The sequence below is a fragment of the Stylophora pistillata genome, chromosome 1 (genome assembly GCF_964205215.1).
Source record: "Stylophora pistillata chromosome 1, jaStyPist1.2, whole genome shotgun sequence".
Taxonomy (NCBI): domain Eukaryota; kingdom Metazoa; phylum Cnidaria; class Anthozoa; order Scleractinia; family Pocilloporidae; genus Stylophora; species Stylophora pistillata.
Genome location: NC_142519.1, coordinates 8,241,513 through 8,257,099, shown reverse-complemented (window position 1 = coordinate 8,257,099; position 15,587 = coordinate 8,241,513). Strand labels below are relative to the sequence as shown.

At 38.9% G+C, this 15,587-nt stretch overlaps 3 protein-coding genes across 3 annotated transcripts; 2 read left to right on the top strand and 1 right to left on the bottom strand.

Annotated features, from left to right (window-relative positions):
- Positions 1–318: 318 nt before the first annotated feature.
- LOC148741114 (muscle, skeletal receptor tyrosine-protein kinase-like) lies at positions 319–2,173 on the top strand. Its single transcript, XM_088756946.1, has 2 exons — positions 319–837; positions 1,759–2,173. Exons 1-2 carry the CDS (start codon positions 816–818, stop codon positions 2,031–2,033), a joined length of 297 nt encoding a protein of 98 aa, XP_088613072.1. The 5' UTR covers positions 319–815; the 3' UTR covers positions 2,034–2,173.
- Positions 2,174–2,369: 196 nt separating this feature from the next.
- LOC111342341 (fibroblast growth factor receptor 2) lies at positions 2,370–12,007 on the top strand. The gene is given in 8 exon segments (XM_088763312.1): positions 2,370–2,647; positions 2,968–3,566; positions 3,900–4,048; positions 6,095–6,418; positions 6,420–6,693; positions 6,951–7,061; positions 10,559–10,774; positions 11,409–12,007. Coding segments are annotated over 7 exon segments (1,881 nt in total). The 3' UTR covers positions 10,705–10,774; positions 11,409–12,007.
- A 657-nt stretch (positions 12,008–12,664) lies between these two features.
- On the bottom strand, positions 12,665–14,550 carry LOC111342342 (microfibril-associated glycoprotein 4). The gene is given in 2 exon segments (XM_088763251.1): positions 12,665–12,921; positions 13,524–14,550. Coding segments are annotated over 2 exon segments (858 nt in total). The 5' UTR covers positions 14,125–14,550.
- Between the last annotated feature and the right edge of the window lie 1,037 nt (positions 14,551–15,587).

Sequence of the window (15,587 nt, the reverse complement as noted above, 5' to 3'; positions counted from 1 at the left end):
AATGCATGGAATTATTCCAAACGTTTATACCTTAATAAGTTTAGTATCTTAGATTGCCATCAATTCCAACCTCATCTCATCTTATCTTTCCCTTCACACCATTTTTATTCGGCCCTTTTAACATAAAAGATTTTACACTTAGGTACCTTTTTTGTGAGGAACTCAAAGTACATCCAATGACAAGAATGTGTAGCACACATTGGCTTGGCCGTGACATCAGCAACTTTATCATGCTATTACTTGTTACCAGTGCTCCAAGCAACCTTTTATCCGCGGAAGTGAGTAAGGGATGTAATATTAAGATAGGTTAGGGTTAGGGTTAGGGGGTTAGGGTTAGGGTTGGGGTTAGGGTTTTAGGGTTAGGGTTAGGTTAGTAGCAACTGTATCTTTTATTTATTTATTTTTTTTTTGCAAATTGGTAGTTACATCCTTACCCCATAAATTAAGCTTCTGTTATGGAGTTACCGATTGAATCATCATCATAACTGTTTTAAGCTAGTTCGAGGACAACGCATTTAATTGTTTTTATATTTCCCGTCCAGTGATACCTGAAATAGATATCTCGACAAGTCTGCCAAACCGCACTTTAACAATAAGTGCAGCTATTAACTTGACTTGCATAGCTTGGCCAAGGAATGGCGACCAACTATTTCCCAGGAGATGGACCAAGTATATTCAGTGGTATGATCCTAAGGGTGAACCAGTTGGAGCCAAATGCCTGCAGGGCACACCAAGTGTGCTAAAGCTAAGCTGCAGATTAATGCTGCAGAGGCTGACTTTGGAACAGTTCGGCAACTACACTTGTGAGGCGGAGAATGATTATGTCAGATATTGCAGGTAAAATACTATCGAAATAAAACTGCAAGGTATGCAATACATTTAAAGTAATTTCTTCTAGAAGCAAGTTCTTGGCAAGGAAAATTGCTATTTTTGGTGAGCACACACTCGCGAATTGTAAAGTAAACTAGCATATACAGTGCCTGCATGAAGCTCCGGTACTTCATCATAATACCTGGCCACAAGAAAAGTTCGGCCAGTCGGTGGTAACGAGAGGTGAAAGAAATACTATTTTCGAAATAGAATTAGCCCTGAAGAGTAGAAATTAATAGTTAAATCCGCACAAAAACCGTGGGTTATCTAATTGTCTGTTCGTAAATGTTTCATCTGTTTGTACTCTGATTCACTCTTCGCTATAAGGAAATATTTGCATATCGTATTTATAACAGTAATAAGACTGAAAAGTTAACAACAGTTTCCTAGGTGATTTCTAACGTCATGTCAGACGTTTTCAGTTTATTGTCCCCCCCTCCCGCCGCCATCTAATAGAGCTTTTTAATGATATTTCATCATGAATGTAATACCTAAGTTAAGTGGAGAACGTGGCGACGAGTGGTTTTCGCACTAAACTGCACTTGAAAATTGTTGCGTATTGATATTTGCCTTTGATGGTCCAGCTGCCATCCATGAGGAGTTAACATGCTCTTTGTTGGTTAATATTGATAAAATTTACATAGAAAACACTAAAAGTATGCAATTTCTAGTGTAGAGATAACATAGACAGAAAGATTATAGAGGCATGAGCAAAATTTATTGGACATGGCAAAAACGTGGGGCTTACTATTCAAGATGTGTTTACCTTACTTGCCTACCTTCCCTATTTACTTGTTTCCTTCTTTTTCAAAACTGTTTAACGGGTTTTAAAATTTTGCCTCATTTCTTCCAAAATTATTCACTATTATCTGATTTTGCCGGTGTCAGCTTCTCTGGCACCACAGATTGTCGAGGATCCTAAGAACCAAACTGTTGATGCGGGTTTCAACATAACCTTTAACTGCACTGCCAAAGGTCATCCCATGCCATCTATCAAATGGATAAAGAACGATAACTCACTTGCTGTTCGTTCCAACCCACGGATTAATGTCAGTCAAACTGACCTCGACGACGTGCAAATTCATAGCCAGCTGATTATAGAGGATGTAAAGAGGGAAGATAATGGAAAGCATAACTGCTTAGCAAGTAAAAGTAAAGGATAAAAGGCATCAAACCCGGCTTTCTTGTCCACAAATGATTTAGGTGAGACATCTGCTCTATATTTCCTCTTAGCTAGACATGAAGTTTTATTATGGAACGACTATTTCTTATGGGAAGGCGATGAAGTTGAACTACATGAAAGAATGCTATAATAATAAAGTATTATCATTTGTCTCACGATGTGGTCACTTCTAATATGAATCGCGACGTTTCGACTGCACACTGCCAGTCTTCATCAGGCGATAAGAGCGACTGCTTTCGGTTCTTCTTACAATGCAGGATGCTCCGCTGGGATTGGTTGGTATTCCATAGATGTGATTGACGCGTTTTGATCCCCGATGTTATCGAGTTGTTCTCTCGGCAGTCCTCTGTCGTACGGCTCTCCTGTTGTTATGTTTCTTGATTGTGGGCATCCACGCTTCGGGAATTTTTATTGCATTGTCCCCGTTGATGTTGTTAGGAAGAAGTCTTATGTGAAAAGCCTCTTTGATTCTGTGGAATACCGATCGATTACAGCGGAGCATCCTCCTTTTATAAGAAGACCCGAAACCAGTCGACCTTATCGTCTGCTGAAGGGTAGCAGTATGCAATCGAAATGTCGCGATTCATATCACAAGTGACCACAAATGATAATACTTTATTATCATTTTACTTTACCGTAAAGAGTTAAAAAGCTGACATTTCGTACGTCAGCCCTTCGTTAAAGCCAGTGAAAGGATGCTTTAAAAAAGCAATTGTAGAAAGTGTTTTAGAATGGCTTACCTGTGCGAATTCTCAAAATTCCTCGAATCATGGAAAGTATTATCTTATCAATACTCACCATCTCTTCGGATTTTCGTTCGTCTCATGTACTCCTTTCGCATCCTATTTTTCTCGTCCCGAATATTAGATTTTTCTCACTTTCACTTTCATAGGACAGGGCGAGGATTGTTGAAGATCCAGAGAACCAAACTGCTTTTGTTGGTTTCAATGTAACCTTCAACTGTCTGACGCTGGTCTTTCCAAGGAAAACATCACATGGGTCAAGAACAATAATTCGCATGCTGTTAACTCAAACCCAAGGGCAAAAGCAATTCGCATTCTACTAGATGACAAAGGCATCCTGCAGAACCAGCTGTCAATAAGAGAAGTGAAGGAAGAACATAAAGGCAAATATTATTGTGTTACGAAGAGCAGCGCAGGGGGAATAGCATCGAAATCTGCTTTCCTGTTCATTAAACATTTAGGATTCAGGATTGTTGAAGATCCAGTGAACCAAACAACTTTTGTCGGTTTCAATGTAACCTTTAACTGTTCTGCCGCTGGTCTTCTCAAGCAAAACATCACATGGGTCAAGAAGAATAATTCGCACGCTGTTAACTCAAACCCAAGGGCAAAAGTAATTCGCATTCCACTAGATGACAAAGGCATCCTACAGAGCCAACTGTCAATAAAAGAAGTGAAGGAAGAAGATGAAGGCAAATATTATTGTGTTACAAAGAGCAGCGCTGGGGAAATGGAGTCGAAATCTGCTTTCCTGTTGATTAGACATTTAGGTGAGGTTGCATATTGCCGGATACTATGTTGTAACGCGGCATTCATTTTCCTAGAGGGGCAATTATGTAGCAGAATTCAGTATAAAAACTTACACGATAATCATTTGAAGAAATCCCTCATTTTTTCCAACTGAACCATTAAATGAAAGCTGTAATCAAATATGCCCTCATTTTTTAAAAATCCAATGATGAGGTTGTACGTAGTTTCTCGCGAAACGAGATAAAACGACCAGCTCCACTAAAAGAATGCAGCCGTTTGACAGAGCCATACGGTTTTCTAATCTTAGTGTTTTTAATGGTTCTTTTTATTTTAACAATCTTATCCAACTACAGCCTCGCCAAGAAAGGAACGACAACATTCAGTCCCCCAGATTATAGTGCTTAGTGTGTTTGGTGGTACCATAATTACATTCATGTGCGGATGCATTATGAAATTTTTGTATCGACGCGCAAGGAGAAATGAAGAGGTAATACTTTTCGATTAAAAGACCCAGACGATAGACGGTAGACGGTAGATGGAAGACAATAAACGATAAACGATAGACGGTGGACGTTAGGCAATAGACGATGGATTTTGTGACAAACATGATCACGAAATTTAAAATTGTCACGCAGTCGCGTGGATGTCGCATAAATATTAGAGCGTCCCGTTACTACAGTCAACCTGTATTAAGAGGTCAATCGCAGAGAATGGCTTAATGCAGGTGCCACAGAATAGTAGTCTCCCTCGCAGCCGTGTTTTTTGGATGTCACGCAACGCTCCCCCAAAAGAACGGCTGCTGACAACCGAACTACATTCCTTTCTCATTGTCCTTGCGGTTTGCTCGCGGTCTATTGAACAGACCAATCACATACCAGAAAATCTGAATGACGTAAGGGTTCACGCGAAAATGTGGATGTGGCAGGTGATCTAGCTATCATGTCGGGAGAAACACTAAAGAAATTTGTCATGAGAGCTCGAAACGTTTCACATGTTCATCGTTGTGCCCTGGTAAAGATAGAGTATATATTTTTGGGAAAACTTCTCACAATTTGGTTGAAATTATAGAATCTACTCTTAACATAGACGTCATCTGCTACGCCAACGTCACGAACGCTAGATTGTTTGAGCGGTTGTTAAAGTTTCAGCAAGCAACTGAGAAAGTAGAAGAAGCTAAAAACTGAACTGAAACTCTTTATTCGCACTATTTCAAGAGGTTACTACAGATTATAAAAGTCAGAATATATAAGAAACAGTAAATTACATCAATAATCAAAAGGAAATATAAGACGCCTTTCAATCTCGGCCAAGTACTAAACGTTTGCTTCGACCTACAGATGGAGATCAGGAGGACAAAAGTGCGTGCTTGCCCTCAACAAACCGGGCGAAGCTTCGAGAACACTGCAATTTAGGTCGGCCAACGTCTCCTACACTACTCGTACTTCTTCATTTGCCAGTCCGCTGCTACCTGGAGCGAACCCGATTAGTTATTTTCGTGGCTTCTTATCACTGGTACAGGAAATTGACCAGAATTATCGAGTGTTTCCGCACGTTGGTACAACACAACAACAATAACAATAATATGACCACTTTCATCGGTAACATGGTTAAACACGAGCGGGAGTGCTTGATATATTAACGATTTCCCGGATCCTGTAGGCAACTTAACAAAAACATTTTCTTTCTCGACTAAAAATTTTTTAATTGCAAGCTTCTGGTGACCATTAAGCTCGAAAATTTTGAACTTTGACGACGCTTTGCGAAAAGGTCCTTCAAGCACAGCCATTTGCCTTGTGTTTTCCACAGAAGGATCGCGATAGAAAACGATATCTGATGGGACGAGTCTCAAAAGGTGAGTCTGGCGCGAAAAGGTTCCTGAAAATGGAACCCGAGCTGTGATTGGCCAATTCGGAGAAAGGAATGTAGTTCGGTTGTCAGCAGCCGTTCTTTTTGGGGGAGCGTTGCGTGACATCCAAAAAAAACGGCTGCGAGGGAGACTAACAGAATAGGGGAATTATGAAAACGATAAAAAACGCAATTTTTTGCCATAATTATGCGAGATAAAGTTACCTTGATCAGTCACAAAGAAAATTTTTCCAACCATAATCGCTGTTAAGTAGACTTAAAGAGAAAACTCAGAGTGGGAATTTCGATCGCAAAGGCATTGGCACTAATATCTAGCACAGGTAACGGATCCCAATTCCAATTCCAATCCCTTCGCATATTAGGGAGGCCCCCAACCTTAAAAATGTTCTTACCCAACTTGGGAAAGTTAAGTTAAATTATTGACTTGTGATTCTTACTCTGACTAGATTATATTGTAGCTGATGGTATAAATGGTTGTAAATTTCTTTTTGTAGTAATTATTAGTCTTTTTTAAATACCCTTTTCAATAATTATATATAGCTTTTAAATACTTATAACTATTGTAGATACACGTATATTTCTGTAACGAGTATTTTTCGTAGACTCATCAATGTCACGTGTCTAAATAAAGTTATTCATTCATTCATTAAACATGTTGACCTCCTATCTGTATCAATAACAGGGTAACACAGATGAGGATGAGAATTATATGGCCTGCGCATCCAACAAAGATTTGGCTGGGGAAATGCCAAAAGATACGAATATTAATACGAAAGGAAGAGTGCTTTCAGAGGCAAATGCTATGCCTCCGCTGGTAGATGCTGAAAAGAACAATACTGATGCGCTGAACAAAAAAAAAAAACACAAACAAGACGACGGGAATGTTGCCTCGATACCAAGAGTATCGTCCAAGGGAAAAAAGACTCTCACTCCCTCAAATGTTGAAGATAAACGTTTCAGAAATCCCATATTTGACAAAAAAGGCCATGCAGATGAAATTATTAATCTCTCGAAATGGTCATCTAGATGTCAAAGATGGCTGTAGTCACTGTGATGTCAACAGGATTTTGTATCCAGACAATAGGATGAATGATGACGACGGAGATAGCGCCCAAATGCAAACATCTGTCTTCGTCAAGCTAGAAGAAAGCGAACAAGACCGAGGCAATCTCGAAGTACTCGATAAGGTACTTGGAAAAGGAGAGTATGGAATCGTTTACAAATGTCGCTATGGTGGAAGGAACGGTAGCATAACTGATGTTGCAGTTAGGAAGTTGAAAGGTATGCGCAAATAAAATGCGAGTATACATATTTTTGGGACTACCGTTTGTCACCCATTTGTAATCAGCATTATCTATGGAAAACGAAGTGTATCATGATATATGTAACAAACAAAGACGATTACGACTGGTTTGGTACAAAGCAGACTCTCTTTTTACATTCTTTGCTTAGTTTTTTTTTTTTATTTTTGCATTATAGTAACAACAACATAACTAACTTATGGGTAATCATCACCATTGTCTATTATATTGTTTTAGGTAATGCAAATACTCTTGCGAAAGTTGCGTTGCTAAATGAGATAAAGACGTTGAAACAAGCTGGACGACATCCGAACATTGTAAATCTAGTTGGAACATGGAGACAAGGAGGTAACGTTTATTTCGACTCTGTTAATGACATTGAATGTCCATGCAGTTTCACGAATTTCCGAACAAAAAAAAGAAAAAAAAAACATGTATGGTTATCCATGTAATAAAGTTGACAGGGTAACCAGGATGCTAAAGTAAATTCAAGCCGTGGGAAACGTTTTTGAGTTCAACGCAAAAGGCCACTTGAGAGGAATGTCTTTGTCTTTGGAAACCTCCAATTCTTTTGTTTTCATTTATGGAAACATAACTTTGCGATTTCTTGGCTGCCTTTCATACAGCCCGTAACGTGACGCAGAATGCCTATTGTTCTCGCTACCCATCCTCGGAGACCCAGGGGCAGTGAGTCGATTTCACGTTACGGCGGAAGAGCCCCTGGGGACCTTGTCTTACAAGATTAGTTCCAAGCGATCGCATTCGTTCTGGCATCTGATTGGTGCCAGAAAATCTTTGTGTTTTTCTGCCCAATCAGAGTGAAGTGTGCTTTCGTATGTTTTAACTCGGAGATAGACAAGAAGCTCAGTTGCTCGCCATGTTTGCTTGGGCCGTGCGACGGATCTCTGCTCGAGGTCAAAAGTTTCAGTCTCACCGAGCAGACAAATGTAAGAGAAATCGATCAGATTGTCCGCAAAATTCTTACCGGAAATTATACTGAATACTTTTGCAGGTATCACGAGAGAACGTGTTTGAAAGTTTGCGAGGTTCGTATAAAACATAATGGTTGCAGGCGTTAATTTGTCGCTTTAAACGTTAAACGAGATGAAAGCTGAAATTTTTCTAGATTTTTTGTATAATTTGCTGTTACTGAAACTATGCTATTCCCGTGAAGTTATTTTGTCGCACGGGCCATGCAGGTATGTTGAGCAACTGGCGCTTACGTTTTCGTAGCTTTCTGTGCGCGCCAAAATCTAACCTTCGCTTCGAAGCAAAGTCTTTCACAGTATGGTCCAAGGTTGCAGAGAACGTTAAGTTCGTGGACGACTTCCAGCAATCGCTTAGAGAAAGCTTAGCTGTATTTTCGGTTAGCGAATTAAAGTCTGAACAGAAACGTATTATCGAGAACATCGTGGGAAGGAGAGATGTCATCGGACAGTTGCCAATAGGGTTTGGAAAGAGTTTAATCTTTCAATTGCGGCCTAGAGTGTTCAAATTCTTGAGCTCAAAAGCCCACGGATTCTCTTCTAGTCCCTTGGTCATTGTCATTTCACCCCTTTTGTCGATTGCAGTAAATGGCTTGAACCCGGGGGTAACATGTGAAGGTGTAGTCTGATCGTCCGGGTGAGTGTAGTCCTGAGAACGACTGTTGTCGGTGGTAGTGACTGACGTTTCGACAACCTGTGCGGAAGTCATCATCAGAGTCAAGTGAATGATTGTTGTCAGTAGAATGTTCTTATTCCAGTTCGTGTAAAATAACTCATTCACTTGACATTCACAATCAAACACTTGACTCTGATGATGACTTCCGCACAGGTTGTCAAAACGTCAGTCACTACTACCGACAACAGTCCTTCTCAGGAATGCACTCACCCGGACGATCAGACTACGCCTTCACTTTTGTCGATTGTTGAAGACCAAGTTAAATACCTTAGATCATTGGAAATCGATGCTGCTTTCATTGGGGAAAACAAAACCAAAAGACCAAGAAATATTGGATGGAAATGGTGGGTTTGCTTTACACGGTAATTGTCAGCTTAGTACAGGGTTTGACGTTTCGAGCGTTAGCCCTTCGTCGGAGCGAAGGGCTCCGACGAAGGGCTAACGCTCGAAACGTCAGCTTTTGTAATCGTTACGGTGGCCAATTTCAACTTTGTTGATCTATCCAAATTATTTCGTTACCCCCACCGACGCAGCCCCAAACAGTTTCTTTCGAAACTATCAGCCTTTATTCATTAGTACAGGGACATCTACCCACATCTAATAAACAAAAGTTTCCAAGCTTAGCTTTTCTTTGTTTTTTTTTTTTTCAACATAGGTTGTATTACATTTGTGCATACCTTGACAAATGTTCCTCTAGTAGAAACTGGGAAACAGCAACAATTCGATTTTATTATAGGTACTCTGCCCACGAGAAATTTTTATCGATGCCTCTTTGTTACAATTACGTTTCCAGGATGTTTCAATTCTAAAGCGACAAGTGTCCCAAACTGCATGCGGAAGACCATCGTCTGGTAAAACCTTTTGATTGAAAACTTCTTCAAATATTTCATGAACTCGCCAATAAGATTTCTTTTTCTATTAATGGTGATAAAAACAGAACAGCATACTCGACAACGATCTGAAACATTTTCACCCGGATTATTCATTGTCGTAAAAAAACACACTGAACCTTATCTAAACAACTAGCCGACGGAGATTAGATTTTGGCGCGCACAGAAAGATGTAAGCGCCAGTTGCTCGACATACCTGCGTGGCCCGTGCGCCGAAACAACTTCACGGGATTGGCAAAGTTTCAGTACCAGTAATTATACAAAAAATCTAGAAAGATTTCAGCCTACATCTCGTCTATCGTTTAACGGGACATATTAACGCCTGCAACCCTTATGTTTTATACGAACCTCGCAAACTTTTAAACACGTTCTCTTGTGATACCTGCGAAAGTATTCAGTATAATTTCCAGTAAGATTTTTGCGGACAATCTGATCGATTTCTCTTACATTGTGTGCTGAGACTGAAACCTTTCACCTCGAGCAAAGCTCCGTCGCACGGCCCAATCAAACATGGCGAGCAACTGACCTTCTTGGATACGTCCGTGTTAAAACACGCGAAAGGACTCTAAAGCATACTTCATTCTTATTGGGCAGAAGAACAGAAAGACTTTACTGGCACCAATCAGATGGCAGAACGACTGCGACCGCTTGGAACTAGTCTTGTAAGACAATGTCCTCAGGGGCTCTTCCGCCGTAACTTGAAATCGACTCAGCCCTTGGGTCTCCGAGGATGCTCGCTACCTTGCTTGAAATTTTGCGCCCTTTCCTCCTCAGGGAAAATTTCGCTAGCTCATTAACTTGTCAGGGCGGAGTTGAGAAACAAATACCTCGCAAGTTATTGTTTTGTACTATTGTTTTCTTTCCTCACGCATCTAACCGCGACTTTTGAAAGCTGGCTGATTTTACAAATTTTAAGATTTTGGTATACAATTGCATTTAGTAGAAATACAGGTGTAAAGCGCCTTTGGAAACATGTCACGTCATTCCTAACCTACAGTATGTTTACAAATGGCGACTTTTCCCAGCTCCTAAGAGTTCAGCCGCTTACTTCTTAGAAAACGCTTCAATTGTCAAGCACGTATAGGCCAAGGGCCTACAAAAGGGTCATGGATGGCACTTTTCCTTTATGGAATACGTAGGTGAACGAGAGCAAAAACTTTATTTTTGTTGAAAACTTCAACGCAACTCCCACTCTTATTACCACAAGAATTGCTCCCCTTCCTTTGAAGTTGGGGTGTGTAAGTTCCCATAGATTTGGAGTAGCAAATTCGTTCTTGATAACTGTTTCCTCAGAAACAATTCTTGTCATCACCGAATTGGTCCACGGTGGTAGCCTTGAAAGTATTTTGAAGTGTAAGGACGACGAAAGTAACGAATATGCGAATGTGCTCTGTAAGCTGAATGACCGACAGCTGTTGAGAATTGCATACTTCTGTTGAGAATCCTTTGACGAGACCTTCGTTTGCTGACATCGTAGATCGGCTGGAATACTTCTTACGAGAAGTAAAGGTGAGTGAAATCGAATTTAGGCAAATCATCAGCTTTTTCTTCCATTCTTTCCGGTTTTATCCGTTAAATAGTAAATTAATTCGATTAAAAAAGGTTATAAAAATAAATCTCTAGGTATTCAAATGAGTAACTTTCATTGATTTGAGAAGAGTCATGTGAGATTAACCTTACAGCGATAGAATTGAAAACACCCTCCATTTTTTAAATGGCGAAGCAGATTACATTTATATCGAGATTCATTTCAAAAGGAAGATGAAAAAAGTAGAATTAGCACTAAATAAAATGTTGGTAAGACTAATATGCATGGTTCAAACGGTGTTTCACTTCTTGCTTAGTTAGCTGTCCCTCGTGACTTTTTGATACTGTAATAATTTTCCACAGTAGTCTGGGACGAGACTGATATAGTTAGTTCAGTGTCGTGTTCAGTTCGGTTCTAATGTATCGTTGAACAGTTTGTTTTCTATAGTTCAATAAAGTTTGGGATCACAATATAGCGGTACAATACCTTCTTGCCTTCTTCTACCGCCTTGCTACTTAGATCTTTAATATCTGCCGTCATTACCATTATCGTATATTTTTTCCTCATGTACATCTAAGTTGACATTTCTTCTTCTCTTTGATCCATCAATTTCAGAGGACATAAGTTAACATCACAGAAGATGAAATCAGTGGCAGATTTGAAGTGAAATAGAAGCAAAGAATGCTTGAGAGTGTTTTCAGAGCTCGAGCAGTTACTATTTTAGTTCACAACGCAGGAAATTGCGTCCTACTATCTGAAATTAACTTTAACGTGTCGCATTCAGCTTGCTACACTATAACAGTTAATTCCTAAAATCATCAGGCGACAGCACTTAGTGTCAGTAGAATCTTACACAAAATCATATAATCATAGAATATTTGGTTTTGTAGAATGTACGAACCATATTATTTAGGAGAGTTCTTATTCGTTTTGTTACGTGAAACAGAGGTGCATATAGAATACTGATTTCCCCAAAAATGAATCGAGATCCAAATCTTCTGATTTTGCACATAAGGAAACTTATAAAAGGTAAATCTAGATACAAAACTCTTTGCTGAAAAGTATCTAAAGTGTATGCTTCAATGCCTGTAAAATTTGCTCTGATAGATTTATATTAAAAGGTGTTGCTATTTTTGTTAAACTCAATAATGTGTTCCTTGTTTTTATGATTTGTAAATCCTTTTAAAGTTAATAAAATTTTCAATTCCACTTAATTGATGAAAGTTTTAAGTGCCATATGCTTTCGGTGGTCGTTTCTATACGGAATTCGCAGCGCTTGGTCAGTACTGCCTCGACCTCTGGCCAATAATCCCCAGTACGGCCCACGCGCTCGGTTAGTACGAAGTTTTGGTCCCACGCAAGTTCCGTGATGCAGCTGTTTTGCAGAGCATAGCGTTGTTAGATTTAAGCTGCTTCTCTATTATACAGTTAACCGATGCAAAAGTGGGATGGCTAAACTATTTCACTGACCTCTTGACTAACAGATGGTGTCTTTCTTGCGCGAGGAAAACATTTTTGTTTGTGTGAGTAACAGCTCCACCATCTACCGCCTGTACCTACGTTCGATAAGTGTTTATTTTCTTTCATTTCATTTTTCTATTTTTTAGCTTTATAAGCTATTGCTTTTGTAAACCCTGTAAGTGGAACGAACTACCAAGTTATATCTACATCTACATTTATTAAAACCTTGAGGGGTATCACACCAACTATTGATGGAAAATTTCCTTTTCAAAACTTTTATACATTGCACACTTTTTTTGTTCGACAATCTTCGCCCGCCAACGAGTTACACAAGAATCAACTAGTACTCAACAATTATATTTTATTGTAAACTTTTCAATACGATCCCATTCATTTCAAATACATGTAAATCATTTTCCTGGACAATGCGGCTTGATCTTCATTTCAGCTTTGGTGATTGATGCTTTAGGGACTTCACCCCAGCTATCCCATCTTATATCATTCATTTGGTCATCGTGGTAATTACCATTGAGGTTTGAGTTACCACAGGTACTTGAATTTTTAGGAAACCACCAAGCGCCAAATGTCTTAATACAATTTCTGTTGTCTTTATCTGTTGTTGAAAATTCAGCGTGGCGATTGCTATCAAAAGAATTATTGGCATCACCTTTTGAGAGAGAGAAGAAAAAAAATATGATCAAGGTAATTGTTTTATGATAATATGATAATAACAAATTATGTGGCGCCTTTTCCATAAAAAAGTATTAATAAGGCACACAAGCGCGTAAGGAAGACTTCTGGTAAGTGGACATCCAATCAATATATTGATTGTCCATCTAAAGGCAAGTTGCGAATTGCGCATTGATTAATAGGCTTTACTTTCCAGTCTGCTACGTATGAGCAATTAAAGCTTTGGGTCACAAAAGTGCCTTCTTCTAGTGCCTGCTTCTGCCAAATAGAACTTAACAATATCGCATCAACTTCACTTAAATCATCAATTCGACTGTCACATCGCTTACAATCAATTGATCTTTCCCCGCCTAAAAGTCTATCGATTCGTTAATTTGTTGCTTTAGACATTAATTCCATAAATCATAATAATTATGTTCTAACAGATAAACTTAAAATATTGCCTTACTTTTATGGCGTTTGCATAACGGATAAAAATTCGGTAAGGGTAACTTTCGATGTAAAACTTTTAGCCGATGAATTATCTCGTTACCTCACTTTATATCAATCATAGGGATTATGACGTTACATATAACTTACCTGTGGACATTTCTCCAATGGTCAAGGAGTAATTTTTCAATTCCGATTCAACTACGAACAAGTCGTACTCAGCGTAGGGATGATAAACTTTCTAATTGACTCTGAATTCCAGATCTACTCGGAGCTTGTTCTTTATTCTCCAAGTGAGGCGGTTTATCTTGTCCAGTCCCAACCAATACTCACCCCTCATGCTACCAAAGCCATGCTTGTAGTCGCACCAGCTACGATTAAAATCCACAGAGCCGTACAGTCTCCTCTGGATCACCGTCCATCCTCCTCCAGCTGTGCTCTGATCACAGTACACATCAAAGGCACCTAAACCATCAGGATCAATCGAATAGACACCGCTGGATGTAGTGCCAGCCTTGTACAACTCAACACAACTAGCTATGAACAGAAGATGTATGTGATAAGTTAAAAGAAAAAAAAAGCAAAAAAAGACCGAGTCAAAGTTGAGTGTAAGAAAAGACCAGATGTCAAACTTAAAGGAACAAAAATGGAATAATTCGAAAAAATAACGAAGACAATAGTTAATAGAAGACGAAATACAAAAAAGCGAGAAAAATAATAAAGAAAGGAAAGAAAAGCAAGCGGAGTTCATACTTAATAAATTCCTTATTACTATGGTTCCACAAAAAAATATAGTCAGCTGGACGCAACACGAGAATTTACTCCGTACCTATTAACCTTCAGTTAATGCAGTTCTAAGAAAAAAGATATTCTGAGCATGGAAAAAGAATAAACTGGCACTAACCTTTAAACAATGGGATGGGATGGGCCAAAGTCTGACTCCTGGATTCCAACGCGATGAGCAAAAAGATTCGGAGAGAATAAGGGAGAATGCGAGACATTGTGCGAATGTTAAATTCCCCTTAAATTTGAACTTCTGAAAGAAGTGAGACTGCTGAGTTATGATGTTAGAAGTGTTGCAGCCAAGTAAATTTATACACCCCGATTATGGAAGAATATTTTTTACTTCATAGCTAAGCACCTATTTTCGTAAGGCGAACCCAAGGTTTAAATTTCAAATAGCTTCTAACCTCGGAGTTCAAGGATCTTTTTCTCAGAAACGTCCTGCGGAAGGCCTAAAGGAAGGAATGAAAACAGCCCACGCCTTTAATGTTCCCCTTTACTGCAACTAATGTAGGAAGTAAACAGTTTTCTTCTAAGATACCTAACTGTTTTGTTTTTAATCATGAATGCAACCGCAAGAAATTAATACAATTTTTCATCACTGAAATGAATAGAAATGATCGAAATTTGGCGCATTTTCATAAAACATCCATGCTTGAAACTTGAATTTAGCAGTTTTGAAAGGCAGTTTTACGTAGCCTGGTAGGTCAGTTTTGCCCATTTCTCTTTACTTTAAAGCAAGTTTGCTTTTATGTTTGCCTCCTCATAGGTTATGTTTAGAGAAAAGAGGTTAAGTTCATCCGCCATACTTAGTAGAAGTCTTTTAAGGATTTGCAATGCAACGATATGAATGAGTTCATCTTCTTCACAAATCTAACCAAACTCTTTTAGTCATCATTATGAAAATGATGATGATGATGATAATGATAGTCTGATTTGAACTTAAAATTCATCATGTCAAAATAAACAAAGATTGATTAATTTCAATTTAGTTAACTGGTTGGGACTTTGGATAATCGCTGTCATCGACAAAGTGTTGATGGAATCTAAAAAAAGTCTAAGGCTAATTATTTCCAAACAGACAACTCTCAATCCAACTTTCAATTGAAAAGAACGATTATCAAAAGGAGAAAACGCCAACTAAGTTAAAAAAAGAGGGGCGAGAACCTCAAAATTGAACGGAAAAAACGAAGTGGAACACGTTGGGGCCCAAATTGAAACTGAATGAAGAACGCCAGCTGCTCCTAAGGTTGACTAGGCAAGAACGTCATACTTGAAGGAAGGAACCCTCGATTCAAGGAACTAAAACGTATCCTTTCCTGTTTGATTTTTCAGTTTTATGGCAAAATTTAAAGGAACAACTTTAAAGTCTCATCAAGAGCTGATTTTGTATCAAGAGCAAAATTTTGTATCGTGTGGGTTTAGCAAAGC